Consider the following 17428-nt stretch of genomic DNA (forward strand, 5'->3'; position numbering starts at 1 on the left):
ATCATTTCGGTTTCGGTACGGTTCGGTTAATTTTTGGTATATTTTTAAATAGTCACATATAAAATATAGATTAAGACAATACCTAAATATCTAAATAAGTATGTACTATTAAACAGTCAACGACTCCTAGTTTATTACTCCACCCTTTTTATTTTGTCAACATTGATCTGCGAGACTTATACACCCTTTATAGGAAAAATAAACTTAACACAATAAACATATAAAGTACACGATGTCCAATTTTACTAGCTGCCATACTTTAACGTGGATCATCAAGAACACATAATAGGAGAAACATATTAAATGCACCTAAAGATAGTATAAGTTTCAACAATAATTGAGTCATATTCCTGTCTCTGCAATATTTATAGTTTCTATTCATTTCTTTTAAAAAAATTATAGAATACTACTCATAAAATAACAAAACCTATAATTGATTTAACAAGGCAGTGAGGCAGCAACGATACCATCAGGAATATCAACTGACCTTCTATCTGTAAAGAAAGAGAAAAGTAAGTTGTCATTTTTTTATAAAGAAAAAACTTATGTGATAAACTAACTAATTTGGTTCTCTTACGAGTTATGAACCTCAATTATTCATCAACATTAGCAATAATGGTTGGTGCTGAATTCAAACAATCTGCAAAAAGTAAAATAAATAAAATTAACTTAATAAATATTGTAATCTTTCACATTAATAAAGAAAAAAATAAAATTAATAAAGAAAATTTTATTACCTTCTTCAATCTCTTCAAGACTTTCAATATTACCCAGCGATTCATGTAAATCAATAGGAGTAGAACGCAACCAATTTTGCGCACATATAAGAGCTTCTACAGTTTTAGGAGTTAAAGAACTCCTAAATGAATCAATTACACGACCACTAGTACTAAAAGCTTGTTCACTCGATACGGTAGATACTGGAATGGCTAGAACATCCTTGGCCAACCTTGAGAGAACAGGAAATTTAGTTTTATTTCCTTTCCACCAAGCCAATAGATCAAATTCAATTTTTTTTATCAATCAACTCATCATTCAAGTATTTGGCTACCTCCGATGCATTCTCTGTTTTCTTTTGTGATTCTATGCGCTTTGCAAATTGAGAGTCAAGAAAGTCCAAACTTTTATCACATTCATCAATATCCATGCCATGAGAAACTTCATTAGAAGTTAAATCTTCAAATTTCTCTTGTTCAAATGTATACAATCTCTTATACTCATGATACAACTCATCCAGACACTCTGTTACACTAGCAATTCTTGATTTTATTAAGATATTATCATGACCATACATTTCACCAAAGCAAAACTCAACATATTCTAACTTGAAACGTGGATCCAACACAATAGCAACAAACAACAAATAATTGATCTTACTATTAAAAGACCAATATTTATCGAATTTCTCCATCATTTTTAGTGACATGCTTCTCATGCCATCATCCTTATTAAGGGAAAGAGATCCAATTGCAGAATAAACAGCAACCAATTCACGGAAAAAAGTGTTAGAAGTAGTGTACAATGAGCCAGAAAACTTCAATGTCACATTATAGAATAACTTTAAGAACTTTGCAAAGCATCTTGCAGCTTGAAAATCTTCATGCTTAGGAGGGCCAATGATTTTCTTATCTCTTTTTTTCTTATTCACGAACTTCTTCCTCCCATCTCTCAATTCTTCACAAAAATTACTAACATCATTCATATTGAAAAATTCAATAATTTTTTGACTTTTTTCTTTATTATTTTTTGTCTCTTTTTTTCATCTCCGGCTCCATTATAACCTCCATCAAAGTACTTCTTATAGTTTGGATCATCCAATTCCATCCTTACAAAAGTTTTCTCAAATTTCTCAACATGTTCCAACATTTATATGTGGAATTCCATCTAGTATCAACATCAAGACAAACAAGATGATTCCATGAAATCTTCTCTTTCTTAACACATTTTTTGAACAAATATACTTGGCAGGAGAGGATCGCACATACCTTATTGCATTTCGAATTCTAATAATAGCTTTATCTTGTTCTGCAAAACCTTCTTTTACAATTAAATTAACAATGTGAGCTGCACATCTGACATGCATGTATTTGTTGTCTAAAATTGAATCTTTTCACTTAACACACTTCATCAAATAATCAAGACATGTATCATTAGAACTTGCATTATCTACTGTTACTATAAGAACACTTTTAATTCCCCAATTAATTAAACATTCCTCAATAGAACTAGCAATAATCCTTCCCGCATGGTTCTCAATAAGCTGAAAGTTTAAAATTTTCTTTTGATAAAACCAATCATCATCAATCCAATATGTTGTGAAACACATATAATTAAGGTTTTGAATTGATATCCAAGTATCTGTGGTAAGGCACACACGATGATTTTTAATTATTGTTTTCAAAATGGACTTCTCTTTCATATAAAGCTCTAGACAATCTTTTACAACTGTATTCCTTGAAGGGATTATAAATCTTGGTTCAAGTACTCTATTATATCTCTTAAAACCCTCCCCTTCTACAATCTTAAATGGCAATTCATCGATAATAACCATGGCAGCAAGGGCATTTCTAATTTCCTCTATATTAAGAGGCCTTAGTTTACCAACTTTTGTTTTATCACCTTCCTCGACTTTGATGGTAAAATCAGTTATAGATTTTTGATTTTTTTTCTCTTCTAAAAGGATATAATTTACACCTATCCAGATGGTTCCACATGCCTGAAGTGACATTTCGCCCTGAAGCGGCAATTTCTTTTTTATAATAATTACATGTAGCCTTAACTGGTTCGCTTCCTTCAATTCTAGTAAAATGATGCCAAGCTTCTGACCCATGATCACTATTTTTCTTTTGAGGGACTTTTTGATTGGACATTTTTCGCTTTTAAGGTGGTCGGGGAGGATTACCTGCTTTAGAACCTGTTGTACTATTTTCTGCATTGCCACGATCAGAGATATTCTGTTGAAGAGATTGCTCCATAAATTCAACCTGTTATAATAAATCAAAACTAAGTTATTAGCAACTAAAAGAAAGAATTATTATTCCAAAAAGTATGATTAAATGATAAAATTTCAGAAAGAATAAAACTACCAAATCAACGATTGTAGCATATGAAAGCATCATATACTAGTAGCAACGGTGCGTGCTATAACTTAATAGAAGTACTTATTTAAATTCGATATAGACAATTTGAGTTGTTTGTGCAAAATTTATTTTGATATACTATGCATAGCTGAATAATAGAAATCAGTAAGCATACGAGAGGAGAGAAATCAATACCTTATACTTTGTGATTTGATGCTAAGTGCTAACTGCTAAGTTAAGGACGATGGCAGAACTTTGATTTCAATAGAAGCAGTCTTAGATTCTTTACTCTTAGTAGGAAAATTAGGTTTTAAAAGTAGGGATTTGAGATATTAAATACTTGTAGGTTCAAGGCTGAAGGCCCAAGGCCCAAGACCAAAAATTTAATTCCTTATTATTTTCAAATATATATATATATATATATATTCGGTTCGGTTCGGATATTTTTCGATTCTTTAAATAAAATAAAAAATCTACCCTAATTTTTCGGTACGGTTATAAATTTATAAAAAAACCAACGATTTTAATAAAAAAACCTAAAAATCGATTCGGTGCGATTCGGTTCATTCGATTTTTAAATAACCATTGACACCCCGAGGTGGGGGTTAAGGTGTAATTTATTTTACTCTAATAATAATAAGTCTCTCGCAGGTGAGATCATAAATCTAATTGTAGCATCACCAATACAAATTCTGGTAACACGTGTTATTAAAAAAAGAGGGCCTCTGGATGGTACGACGAGTAAATAAATAAAAAAATCTTAGTGGTCGTTTGGACATAAAAATTGTAAAAAAAAATTTAAAAAGTGAATTTTTTAAAAGTGTAAATGATATTCGAAAATTAGAGTTGTGTTTGAATATGAATATAATTTTAGATGGTTTTTAAAGTTTTATGGGTGATCTGAGTAAAAATTTTGAAAAACAGCTTTTTTAAAGTTTTTTAAATTTTCAAAAAATTTTAAAATTTATTTTTAAGTCAAAATTAAAAATTTTATGGTCAAACAATGATTTCTTAAAAAAAAAAAAGTGAAAAAAATTGTTATGTCCAAACGGGGTCTTAGTTTAGAATAAAGTGGGGAGGTTCTCTTTGCATTTAGGCCTTTGATTCTGCGGGGCGAGGTGGTGAAAGGAGAAGCACCAGAAAGTTAGAGAAATTAGGAACATAAACACACAAACCACGCGAACCAAAATATACTACAACAAACACACAGAGAAAGAAGGAAGAAAGAAGCATTCCGTGTACTTTGGCTCTAGGTTGGGGAGGCTCTTTGCCTTGTCCGAAAGGTCAGGGTCAAGGCCAGAGGAGACGAATTCGCGTTCATCTATGGAAACGTGTTCCACACTGAACCTTCTGCTTTTTATCAAAATATCATGACCTTTGACATTCGCGAATTCGCGATTCTCAAAATCTGAATTCGCCTCTATTCTTTCCCCTTACCTTAATGGTCTCCTGAGTCCCCTTCCCTCCCCTTAGGGTTTCTTCATTTCTTCTGCTTCTTTCCCATCTTCAGGTAACTTTCTTTATCTCTTTGATGTGTATTGGTGTATGAGATGATCATTTCTTGTGAAATTTTTATGTTGCTGTTATGATGTGTGTTTGTTGAAGCTTTGACACGTTTAATTTGATCATTTGGGCCTGTAATTACCACTTCAACCTTCTTCTCCTAGGTGTGGATGAATAGATTTATAAGTTTAGCTAGCCATATTGATTTTATTCATATAAGTAAAATTGAGGTGAATTGAGATGTCGTCGTGATTTGTGGCATAAGAATTCGAAGATTGAATTAAGAAATCTCAGTATTTCTATATTTTGTCGACTTGCCTTTGAAGTTTCTTCTGCCTAGTCTTTAATATCAGAGCTTGGAACAAATTCAATTTCCTTTCTTTTATGCTATCACTTATCTTTCATCTTCTGATTATCTGCTAATATATGCTTTTATGCACTCTTAATGGAAAACGAATTAATTGCTTGTTGTGTTATGTTTTTTCTGTTATTTTGTATAGGTGTTGCTGGTATTGTAAGCCATGCCGACATATACAGCAATAGCTATGGATAGATTAATCGAATCCGGGGGCTCAAAATCCATGGCAACTTCCAAGAGCATTCCTGACTCGAAGTTTGCGAGGAGGAACAACACTCCTAATTCAAGTATTGATAGGAGCAAGAACGGTTCTACTTCAAAACTAGAAAGAAAAACTGTTGAGTCTAATGTAAAGTTGGATGGTACAAATTGTAAGTCCTCTGTCATAGTAGATAGGAAAGACCACTGGACTCAAATATCTCCTGCACTATACACAACTCCCAAGCTAACGCCACTTCCAGATTCTCCTTCATCATTTCCTCCATCGCCCTACATAATCAATCACAAGCGTCGAGGTCCACGGCTTTCAAAGAGTTTCGCCGAAGATGATTTCGGTACTCAACAACAAGCTCTAGATGGAGAGAAGATAGATGAGAATGTAACGGACACGGAGAAGGAGCTCCCCGGTACATCTATTGATGATTCTTCCATTTCTAGGGAGACAGTTAATTGTGCGAAAGAGGATAATTTACTAGGCACTACTGATAACCTGGTTAATGGTGGTGAAGTGAGTGACCTCTGTAATGGGGATCTTCTTCACCAAGATTTGCCTAATGGTTCAGCTGGGCAAAATGGTACGTTGAAGTCTGTTGCATTCAATTTGCAGAGAGGTGGTGAAGCTGATGATTTCTTTGACCCCCAGGAATCTCTGAGTGTCAAGAGTAATGGTGAGAGTGAGAATAACGGTGGATTGCAGCGCTCTGTAAGTGCCATGACTCCGTTGGGAGAATTTTATGATGCGTGGGAAGGTAGTCACCTTTTCATATTCTGATAATTTTCATGGTTATGTCTTTCTATGCTTATATTTCTATTGAACTGAGGTGTTTATTTGTTCCTATTCCACTAATGGTTTGATTGTTTTCTTTGTTACCTGCCTTTTCTTCCTTTTCTTTTTCCTAGCTGTCAACTTGGTTTTCATGTCTTTTCCCTTATGTATAGTTGTAGGATTTACATTTTTCAGTCAACTATGCAAGTTTTTGTATTCTATGTAAATACCTTGACGATTGAGTGCCTTTTCCTTTTCCTTTTAATAAGTAATGGACTATTGAATGTTATCACCACGACTTAATGTAATTCGATTATGACACAATTTTTGGTTTCCTTATTCGCGTCCTCAGAACTATCTTCAGAGAATGGGCCACAGATACCTACACATGATTTTGAAAATGAGCTGCGAGAAATAAGATTGAGCTTATTAATGGAAATTGAAAAGCGAAAACATGTAGAAGAAGCTCTAAGTAATATGCAAACCCAGTGGCAAAGGATTCGTGAACAGTTATCCCTTGTGGGGTTGAACTTTCCTCCATGTCCTGTTGCTGTAGAGGGAATGGACAATGAACAGCTAGATGATCAGGTGGAAGATTTGTTTCAACAAGTCCACATCGTTCGGTTTGTATCAGATTCTATTGGAAGGGGAATAGCAAAGGCTGAGGTGGAGACAGAAATGGAGGCTCAAATTGAGTCGAAGAACATTGAGATGGCTCGACTATGGGACAGGTTGAATTATTACGAAGCTGTAAATCGAGAGATGTCACATAGGAATCAGGAAGCTATAGGTGAGTTTATGTTCCATGTTACTACTTATAATTTGAGCCCATGTTATGTTGCACATTCAATATAGGTGTATGCATGTTCTTTCAGCATTGTTTAGACAAATGCTTAATGAGAACTTTCATTTATTGTTTATACTTCTGTTTCTATCCATCTTTGCTTGTTGCTTCCACTAGATAGGTATGCTGATAGGTAACAACTAGGTTCTCAGCCTTTCTTACTTAGTCTAACTATAGTTTTATAGGGATATTGGTTAGAGCCAATGGCAACTGCCTCTTATTTGAGATTTGTGCAAGAATTAGAAGTTATGTTGGCATCTTCTATTATATAGACAAGATACTCTGTTCAATTTGCAAATTCACCTGTCAGCATTGAAACCGAGAAACAAGACAGGGCCCAAAATAAACATAGTAATTTAGTGGTTTCCTATGAACTGCAAATGTCTTCGCCACTGTTCCATGCCAAAAGCTTATGTTTTGTCTGTAGTGCATCCAGAATAATGTCTTGGGCTGTCGGTTATTTTACACCCAAACTTCATTGTGCACTTTTACACAAATAAATGCAGTTTTTTCCTGTATTCTTTTCTTAGAAGAATAACATGGCATATGGCCAATACACATTCCTTCAGCAAACATTAAATATAGACTTGATTTTAGTTCTCATATCTATTATCGTGATAGTCAAAGTAGGACAATTATTTCTGAACCAAGAGAGAAAAATACTAAGATGCAAGGCCTATTGACTGCTTATTATCTATCAAATTAGATTGTATGCACATATGTCATCCGATTTGCAGAAGTTTATGAAAGACCAATATTGAGGTTAGTGACTTCCTTGCTAACATTCGACTTACATCAGGAGTAGATTAGTTCTGATTTGAGAGGCGGATCCAGGATTTGAAGTTCTAAACTTGCTACCGAACCCAGAGCTCATTAGTTACACTTAATGGGTTCACAATTAAATAGTTTTACATATTTAATGAATTTCCTAATACAAATACATGATCTAAGCAAAAGCTACTCGGTTTATCCGAACCCGTACGTAATACTGAAGCTCCGTCCTGAGTGCGTCCATCCAAGGCCTTACAGATTTAGTTATGTTTCCCGAGTGACAACTGCTCAGGCTGCTGCTCTGATTATGTAGTCTTGGTACCTGCGCTTCATCAGGGTTAATTTTGTGTACAAGTGACCTTTTTATTTTTTTGTGCTTTATTATTGGTTGGAAAGATATCAACCAGCAGATTCTTTTGATTTGGGAGAATGACAGTTTCTCTGTTTCTGTTGGACCGTGTAGAGACAGCGCGGCGTCTTAGGCAAATAAGGAAGAGAAAGCAGAAGAAATGGATATGGGGGTCGATTGCTGCAACAATTACACTAGGCTCTGCTGTCTTAACCTGGTCTTACTTTTCTGCTGAAAGAGCATCATCTTCTTCAAATCAGTCTCATAGTCTTGAGGGTGACTCCACATCAGAACTATGAGTTCTCAATGAATTGGTTAAGGTGTGCTTATTATACAGGGAAATAAGGAATCAGGAGATCAATCTTACTGTCTTGTGAATATCTCATATATTCTTTTCCTTTTTGATACATAAAGCATATTTCTACTATTGCACATGTACAGTTCCTTGAAAATAAATAAAGCATTTGCTCTGGGTTTGTTAGCACGACTGTGAAATGGTTCATATAACTTTTCAGTTCTTGGTGTTGGAGGGAACGTTTTCTTTGTGAACTTTGCAGGCTTGGAGGAGCTATTGCCCCTTAGACGCGGCTTGCCTACAGACTCTTGATTAGATTTCTTCAGCTGACGGAAAAGTTAACATTCGTTCGCTAAACCTGCACGGTAGTGCTTTTCAGTTTGCATTCATTAGAAATCAATTGAGTACTATTATTTTGTTTTGCTAAGAGTAGCAACAGCTGATACCACTGGACTTGCTGCGTTGATGCCAGTTAAAGGAAGGGCGAAGGTATGTCACTACCACAATGAACACTTCCTCGGAGTTCGAGATCATATGTTGTATGGTGATCCTCTAAATGACCCTTTGAGGAAAACTAATAAATGTCCCATAGAAGATACTTTCCTGTTAATAAGTAATTATAAAAGAACTTGAGCTTCACGTCGGATTGAATGGAACTAGAAAACAAGAAATAACCGACAAAATATCCTTAGAGCTCTTTTTGGTATGGCTTAACATTTTTGGTGTTTGATGGTTGGACGAAAGATTTGTGCAATGTTTTGGGTGAATTCTGTGTCAGAATCTAATGGGTTTTCCCAGAACTAACAAGAGTTTTTAATCAAAACAGTTACTGAACTATCCTTCCGGGTAGGGGTAAGGTCTGTGTACATTTTATCCTTTCCAGACCCCACTAATGATATTTTACTGGTATGTTGTTGTTGTAGTTACTGAACTATCCGTTGACCTTCTATGCATGTAATCTAAACTATCCCTCTCATATTTGAGTCGATGACTGTTTTGGTCCCACAGCTAACGGAAGTTGCTATATATCGAAAAAATAATCATGTTATCAAGAAGTGACCACGTAAGCTTTCCAATTGCCTGAAATGGAGGCCCAAATAAACAAACACTATCATTTCTTGCAACATGATCATGCTAGAAATCTGAAGAATTAGAAAATGCACTACAATTAAAGCTTGATAGTTGATATTGAATTAAACGGAACTTATTAAGCTTGAAAACCGTAAACGAACTGTTGAAGACTTGCTGATCAGATAGGGAATTTATTATTTACTTTGTGTATACAGTCGAAATAGATTTCAGCATTCGTACGATCGATCGAGGTCAAAACATAATAGATCAGAGTAAGACTTCGAGATGGGTTCCGAAGGTGGTACAAACAAGCTTCGAGCCCGAGGGACCGATCAATATCGAGCTCGATATCATTGTCAAGCTCGAATCCAAATCGAACTATGATGCAAAGTAAAGTTATCGAGCTTATGATTCAGAAATCGATCAATACTGACCCCGAATCAATGCAAGGATCCGAGTCAGAATCGAGCTCAAGTCAAGATCGAGAGCTCGAGTCAAGACCGAAAACTCGAGTCAATATCGAGCTCATAGACAAGAGCCGTTGCAATCCCATTAGAGGAGAGAATCCTGGCAGGAATTATGGAAAAACGGATTTATCACGGGTCTCCCACTATATATTTTTAATTATATCTAAAGTAAGATCCATCTACTATAAAGGGGATGGTTATTATTTCTGTAAGGACCAAGTTTTTTACTTACATTGTAATTCAAGTATCATATTCTCCTATAGTGAAGAGTTGTTCTTTTAAGTTTCATAAATTGATTCAACCTGTTCAGTCCTAAAAATCATCTTCTTTATAACATTGTTTACGTTGCACCCTTTGCAATCTATATTTGATATTTCTATTTATCCTTACGGTTTGTATTAAGCTATACCACATATCCTTAGAACTACGTACAAATTTAATTCTATCCATTTTTCGGATAAACACTTTGAAGTTTGGCTTCTTCAGAGTGACAGAAGCAAGAGTTAGAGATGCTCATGTTTTCCCCAAAAATTGTATTGGGTTATGCTTGCTTCATCTTTTTCCTCTGCTCCTCACCTTACACAGAAAATAAGCATTTGGTTTCCAGCGCTTGGTTTCTAATATCTGGACCGTGATGGCTAAAACCTATTTGCTTAAATGGCCATATCGGACAAGTATGATCACGAAGGATATTTTGGTTAAAAACTCAAATCAATATTTTTTATTCTAATAATAAATTTTCAAGATGATATGCGATACTGCTTGACCTCTGACTGATCCAAGTCTTTGGGATATGAATTTGATTAGTGTATGTCCTTTAGAAGACCACCTGAAACGAAGCAAGAAGATTTGAGCCTCATACTGTAGGCCTAGCAGGTACACAATGACCAACTGAATCCAAGAGGGTTAAGAAGGTATCAGATTCTTGTCTGAGGTTTCGTTGGCGAATATGGTACAAGTTTGGCATCACTTTATCATTTACACTAACTTTTCAGCATCTGATCACCTACTGGTGAGTGTAGGGCCAATTGGGGGCTCGATACCTTTGTGAATTTGTGATACACACCACTCCACCATGTCTTTTACCAAAAGGTAGGTATATCTCGCCGCAGATGTCGCCTCTAAATGCTGCCAAATGTTTTTAAACGAACCAAGTAGGACCTACTAGACTCATTTGCATTCACTGCCGCAGACCGCCGCTAAAATTTGATGGCCCCACTTTCCCTCTTTTCTCGCTAAAATCTCATACCCGCGTTGGACGCTGATTAATTCGAATTGAAGTTGCATAATGTGTCGCCCGTAGGCTCGTCCCAACTTGTGTCGCCCGTAAGATATCTGGGTACTTGGCCCTGGATATGTCGTGGCGCTTCATCTTAGGATCACAATCCATATGCGCCCTGGGGGATTGGCTTAGGACATGTCTTGTCCCTCGCCCAAGACTTAGCGTCGCTCCCGCGTGCACAACCCAATCCTCAAGCTAGGCACTCGCCTAGTGCATCCGCAACCAGCTTGTGCCTCGCCCGAATAAGGCAACCTTTAGTCCTTGGCCATTGTCATGCGCGTCTTTCGTGTCATGCCCATACATAGCCCTCGCGATACACTTCCATCCCGAATAGTGCAGTGTCGCCCCACAATTGCACGTTTAGGCCAACGGACCCTTGCTTGCATAGTTGAACCCATGCCATGCTCACAAGTCGACACATGATGCCCCTAAGATAGGTGCGTCAAGTATCCAATCGACACGAAGGTCTCCTTCCAACATTTCGGCAACCCGCGGGGCTGGCCATCCCACACATCGAGCCTCCAGTGCCACTTTGGTGCCCAACGCTAGCCCGAAAGTGTTGCACCGTCCATAGAGTTCCCAAACTCATATGGATACCTAGGACACTCCTTTGAGTCATCCAGGCAGTCCCTTGAGGTTGCCCCCAAGGTATCTCGTTTAATACGGCTTGGTGGCAACACGTATGAGGGAGGCTGGTCGGAGCTTTCATCACCTATACCCCCTTATATATGCTTAAAATTAAAAAGCACAAGTTGCCCGAGTAGACAGACCTACGTCAAACAATCAGAAGAGCCTTTTCTCACCAGTTCTTGGCCGAAGTCACAACCCCAAATTGCGGCTTGTGACATCCTCCCACACTCATTATGTCATCGTCCCCGATGACACATCATGGCCTACGACATCCCGGAGTCTGCCCCCTCAGGTATGTACATTTCGGCTCCCTTGGTCATATGGGTTGGACTTCCTCGAAGTCCTGTCTCAAAAAGGAGTCGTGCCCCATGCACTTCTCCCCCAAGTATCTTCCAAGCGTGCCTCTGCACTTCACTTCCTTTCGGTGTTCACTTGGAAAGTGCCTCCGCACTTGCACCCTCTGGTGTCTTACTTTGTGATTGACCCACATTAGTCAATCACACTATGACCCTCACGACCTTTATGTCCGTCTGAAGCTTTTCTTTCACAGGTAAGCACATCAACGTACTCTTTGGCGCGGCTCAAGTAGCTCAATCGCTCACATAGCCTTCAAACGCCTCCGGCATAGCTCCCATAGCCTTTCGCTCCCGTAGCTTTTCCTTGCCCTCAGTACCTTGAGGATGTGTTGGCTTCAGGACCCACAACTTCGCCCTTATGCCTCTTGCATAGGCGGGATCCTCCCACACTCAATGTGGAGGATACTTCTTAGCGTTGTCGTCCCACTTGGCATTCGGCCAGCTCTTGGGACGACTCTTGGTGAGTACTACATTCTCGAAGTCATAGCATCGCCGTATTCCCGAACAAAGCTCTTTGTTTTCCAACTGTCACTTCCTCATTAAGTACCCAATGCTCCCGGTAGTACTTCAATACTCGCCCTATAGACAGGTACTCTCTTGGTCCTGCTAGCACGGCTTCCCGGTTCGGTTGTGCCTCGTACTTGGACTCTCAACGGTCCTCCGATCATTCGGCGTACCCCTTTCCAGAATGATGACACCTTCTAACTTGGAAACTCGCCCAATTCCGAAGCTTCGCTATACCCTCGAATTCGTTTCCTCACCTTGGCAATACCCTCAAGCAGCTCACAAGTCTATTCCGAAGGAAAGACACTAAACTGATGCGTTGTACGCATCATTGGCAAGATCTCCGCTATGATCATGCCGAATATTTATAGTCCATGGCTCCCACTCTTTTGCAATATGGTTGCACGACCTGGCAAACATGACCTTCTCTTGACCATTCGTCTCATCGGCATATCACCTCATTCAGTAGCACCCTAGAATTTCGAAAGACAATGGAATCACCCATTTCTTTCTTCGACCAGCATTATCGGGTTCTCGATCTCTGGTGGCATATGAACATCAATCTCTGCTTTGACATGATCTCCCCACTAACATCCAAAATGCATTCGCCATCTCCACATTTTCCTTGACATTGTGCCATGGCATTGTATGGCCTTAATCAGATCTGATACCACGTGTCACAGGCCCATTCCCTTACGCTCGCCAGCAGTACTGACTCGCCCGTGCGGTGCCTGCAGCTCCCCTCGCTGCAGGCCAGCCTATTTCCTTTCCCAGGGTTTCAAGCACGATCCTGTGCCTGTTGGTGGGATTCGCCTGTAGGCTTGCCCCAACTTGTGCCGTCCGTAAGATGTCTAGGCACTTGGCCCTAGACATGTCGCGGCGCTTCATCTTAGGATCACAATCTATGTGTGCCCTGGGGGATTGGCTTAGGACATGTCTTGTCCCTCGCCCAAGACTGAGCATCGCTCCCGCGTGCACATCCCAATCCTCTAGCTTGACACTTGCCTAGTGCATCCGCAACCAACTCGTGCCTCGCCCGAGTAAGGCAACCTTTAGTACTTGGCCATTATTATGCGCCTCTTTCGTGCCATGCCCATACATAGCCCTCGCGACACACTTCCATCCCGAATAGTGCAGTGTCGCCCCACAACTGCACGTGTAGGCCAACGGACCCTTGCTTGCATAGTTGAACCGATGCCATACTCACAAGTCGACACATGATGCCCCTAAGATAGGTGCGTCAAGTATCCAATCAGCACGAAGGTCTCATTCCAACATTTCGGCAGCCCGCGGGGCTGGCTGTCCCACACATCGAGCCTCCAGCACCACTTTGGTGCCCAACGCTAGCCCGAAGGCGTTGTGCCGTCCATAGAGTTTCCAAACTCGTATGGATACCTAGGACACTCCTTTGAGTCATCCAGGCAGGCCCTTGAGGTTGCCCCCAAGGTAGCTCGTTCAATACGGCTTGGTGGCAGCACGTATGGGGGAGGCTGGCCGGAGTTTTCATCACCTATACCCCCTTATATATGCTTAAAATTAAAAAGCCCAAGTTGCCCGAGTAGATAGACCTACGTCAGACAATCAAAAGAGCCTTTTCTCACCACTTCTTGGCCGAAGTCACAACCCCAAAGTGCAGGTTGTGACAATAAGCTCCATTAAAAAGAAAATGGCTCCATACCAGAATTCGTTTATATTTAAGGCTCCAAGTAGAAATCTTTGATTAAGAATTAGTGGATTTTATTCAGCCCACTATAACTCCCGGCGATTTCCACTTTCCCTTTCGTTTGCACCAACCAGTTTGATAATTTGGTCATGAAAGGAAATTTGAGAGTGGTGTCTCGGACAATAAAGGAACTACACCGTATGGAAGATTATATACTCATTCATATTGCATATACGTAGCATAGTTACTACTTCCTTCCTTCTTAACAAGAAAACAATAGAGTCTGAATTGTGAGAGTCAAGCTATGTGAATTTTGAATGTCAGTTTCTTATTTTTAAATAATTAATATTATCATATATGGAATAATGGAAGTACATAAAAGGTGTTATTAATATCATATTTCATTATTTCCAATATTGACATTAATTATTTTGGAAAGAGAACGGGTACGGAAAATCAAAGAAAGGACGAGCTGCCTATCCTCTCACATGGGCTGTTGTAATCGAATCCCTTCCTACCTTCATGTTCTTTAAGTTGTAGCAAGCCACATGGCGGAGTTACATGCCTTAAAACCAATGATAAGGACAGGGAAGTCATTGTTACGTCTAATTAAATCTTTATCCAAAATTGTGTAAAAATGCTTGCCATTTACATAGTTTTCGTATCCTCATGAATTGGCTGTGGTACAGAGCTTTAAAATGATAAGAATCGAGTTTTCAACCATATGAACTTAATGATGTTCCAAAATAAATGTAGGAAAGACAAAGACATCGCCTCTATTATCTAAAACCTTTCAACAGATTATATTTGTATGGGCAGATAAGAGAGCTGCCACAATTCACAACGCTTCTAGAAAAATATTGGACCGCATATTAATTGGCCACAAAGTTGTGGTTTTTTTTCTTAATAAAGTTTTTCCATTCTATTTAATTTTGTGGTTGGAGAGGATATATTGCTCCCTCTGGTTAATGTCACAATTCACTGTTTTTTTCCCATAAAACAGATGGTAATAATGGTTGGTTGAGAGTCCAGAACCAAAGTGTGAATCTTTTGGACACAAGAGACCGAAATAGGTGAAAAAAAAATTGATAACCTTTCTATATATAACGCCATTTTAAAAAGCGTTATACTTTAACATCATTTTTGTCCGTTAAGACAGTGTTTGCATTTTAATGCATAGCGCTCTAAACAAAAGCGCTACATCTGTTTGTATTTTCAATAAGACCTGCTATGTGCCCCCTCTCTCTCCATTGATGGTACTAATTTTCTTTTTCTTTTTTCTTTTCTGGTTTTTGTAATTCATTTTCTCCACTATGGCTACCCAAACCTATTTTTTAATTCATTTTTACCATGCCCCCACCTATGAGGAAATTGTAGTTTATTGAACATTATATAGTAGTATTTGAACATTGTAGGAATAATTTACTCCATTATTATAGTAATTTTTAAAATGTAGATCTAATACCATGAAAATTTTAATCTCCTTGTTGAGTTGAGGCGTTCAGGTAATATGAAAAAATCAAATCAAACCGAAGATCAACTCAAACTAAAGAAGAAAACTGATTTTGTTATGATTTTTAATTTTAAAAATCGATAAATTTTGATTTGATTTGGTTTTAAGTAAAAAATAATTGAAAAATAAACTAAATTGACTATATAAATACATATCTAAAAATAATAATTATATATATATATATATATATATATATATATATATATATATATATGTATATGTATATTTTTGTGTAAATCATAAATTTTTTTACAGTACATATATTATTTTTTTGTACAATTGATTTGTAATCTAGTCCTTTGTCTTAATAGTAATTTAGATATTTGCTCTTACTTTCTAGTTGGATTTGTAGTCTTTGTTTTGATAAGTTCAAGAATATATTTCATATTAAAAATAATTTATCTTTAATTGGATCCATAAATTATTCATTAGTTTTTAATTCAAAATTCTAATCAATATATCTTGATAAATGATAGATTTTCTTAAAGAGTAATTGGCATGGTAGTATTATGCTAGATTATAGTCAGTTGAATATGTGTTTGACAATGTGTTTAATATACTTTAAGAAAATTTAACAAAAATTTTAAACACCGAAAACCCAATAAATCCGACAAAAAGCAAATCGATGAAAATCGACTCAATTGCTTTGATTTGGTTTATATATTTAATAAATTGACTTAATTGGTTTGATTTTATAAACACTCCAAAGATTGTCTTTTTAGTTCATTTTATCAGATTAACCGTATCGCTTAAACAGATCACATCATATTAGACTTTTATAAATAAATAAAAGCTATAAAAGAGATAACAAAAATGCCACTTTAAGTCTAAAGTAGTACTTCCACAACAAAAAAAGAGTTTTACGTATCTTTTCATTTTATGTTTAAAAAGAAAAAGTCCAACAATGTATGTCATTGATAGTAGATGGAATATAAGATTAAATAATTTCAAAAATAGAAAGATGCAGCTCTTTTTAGATTATAATTTGAACCTGTTGTGGGTGAGATTTCTAAAATTCAAATCTTTCAAAGTTAATTATATTTTTTAAATTTGAATTTAAAAGAGGGATAACTCGTATAAAAAGGTTTTGAAAACTAAAAAGAAATAAATCTCCAATACAACTTGAAATAAAAGGAATATTATTTCCTCATAGGTGGGGGCATGGTAGAAATGAATTAAAAAAAATAGATTTGGGTAGCCATAGTGGAAAAAATGAATTAAAAAAACCAAAAAAGAAAAAAGAAAAAGAAAATTAGTGCCATCAATGGAGAGAGAGCTACATAGCAGGTCTTACTGAAAAAATGCAAACATATATAGAGCTTTTGTTTAGAGCGCTATGCAATAAAATGTAAATATTGGATATAGCACAGTTATTTACCGCACTATATCTTAACGGACAAAACTGACGTTAAAGTATAGCGAAAGGTTAGTTTTGTTTTCCACGTATTTCGATCTCTTATGTCCAAAACCACTTTAGTTCTGGACTCGTTGGTTGATCACTCTGTCACTTACCTGCATAATATACTAATGGATTCTTGTGTAAGACAGGTAAAAGGAAAAGCTACTCCCCATATGGTCCCAGACATTAGTCTTTCCAAAATGGCCCTAACTATTTTTACAAAGGTGTCGGCACTCTCAGCTTCTCTTGGTTAAAATTACATGACATTCTTTTAAATAAAATAAAAAAGTTAAAGTTAGATTCCCTCTTTTTTGTAAAGCATACTATACAATTTACCTTTTTGTTTGAAAATGAATGG

The 17428-nt window shown here is 37.1% G+C and overlaps 2 protein-coding genes across 4 annotated transcripts; one reads left to right on the forward strand and one right to left on the reverse strand.

Moving 5' to 3' along the window:
- Positions 1-226: 226 nt before the first annotated feature.
- LOC104085465 (zinc finger BED domain-containing protein RICESLEEPER 1-like) lies at positions 227-3374 on the reverse strand. Of its 3 annotated transcripts, none has more exons than XR_011413450.1 (4): positions 3276-3374; positions 2903-2984; positions 589-640; positions 227-494 (listed from the first exon to the last, which is right to left on the reverse strand). XR_011413450.1 is itself a non-coding variant. In XM_070193043.1 (2 exons), the coding sequence occupies exon 2, from the start codon at positions 1700-1702 to the stop codon at positions 1007-1009; it is 696 nt and encodes a 231-aa protein (XP_070049144.1). In that variant the 5' UTR covers positions 1703-2984; positions 3276-3374; the 3' UTR covers positions 664-1006. The 3 variants fall into 3 exon arrangements, 1 of the variants encoding a protein (XP_070049144.1); XR_011413449.1 differs by having other exon boundaries at positions 578-640; XM_070193043.1 differs by lacking the exons at positions 227-494; positions 589-640 and having other exon boundaries at positions 664-2984.
- Positions 3375-4179: 805 nt separating this feature from the next.
- Positions 4180-8371, forward strand: LOC104085466 (uncharacterized). The gene is made up of 4 exons (XM_009589505.4): positions 4180-4590; positions 5084-5909; positions 6279-6716; positions 8005-8371. Exons 2-4 carry the CDS (start codon positions 5105-5107, stop codon positions 8187-8189), a joined length of 1428 nt encoding a protein of 475 aa, XP_009587800.1. The 5' UTR covers positions 4180-4590; positions 5084-5104; the 3' UTR covers positions 8190-8371.
- The last annotated feature ends 9057 nt before the right edge of the window (positions 8372-17428 follow it).

The sequence above is a fragment of the Nicotiana tomentosiformis genome, chromosome 2, assembly GCF_000390325.3.
Source record: "Nicotiana tomentosiformis chromosome 2, ASM39032v3, whole genome shotgun sequence".
NCBI lineage: Eukaryota > Viridiplantae > Streptophyta > Magnoliopsida > Solanales > Solanaceae > Nicotiana > Nicotiana tomentosiformis.

Coding starts and splice junctions, on each gene's coding strand:
- LOC104085465 (XM_070193043.1), bottom strand. CDS start 1,702: ATGAATGATGTTAGTAATTTTTGTGAAGAATTGAGAGATGGGAGGAAG.
- LOC104085466 (XM_009589505.4), top strand. CDS start 5,105: ATGCCGACATATACAGCAATAGCTATGGATAGATTAATCGAATCCGGG. Junction 5,910..6,278: donor ATTTTATGATGCGTGGGAAG/GTAGTCACCTTT, acceptor TCGCGTCCTCAG/AACTATCTTCAGAGAATGGG. Junction 6,717..8,004: donor TAGGAATCAGGAAGCTATAG/GTGAGTTTATGT, acceptor TGGACCGTGTAG/AGACAGCGCGGCGTCTTAGG.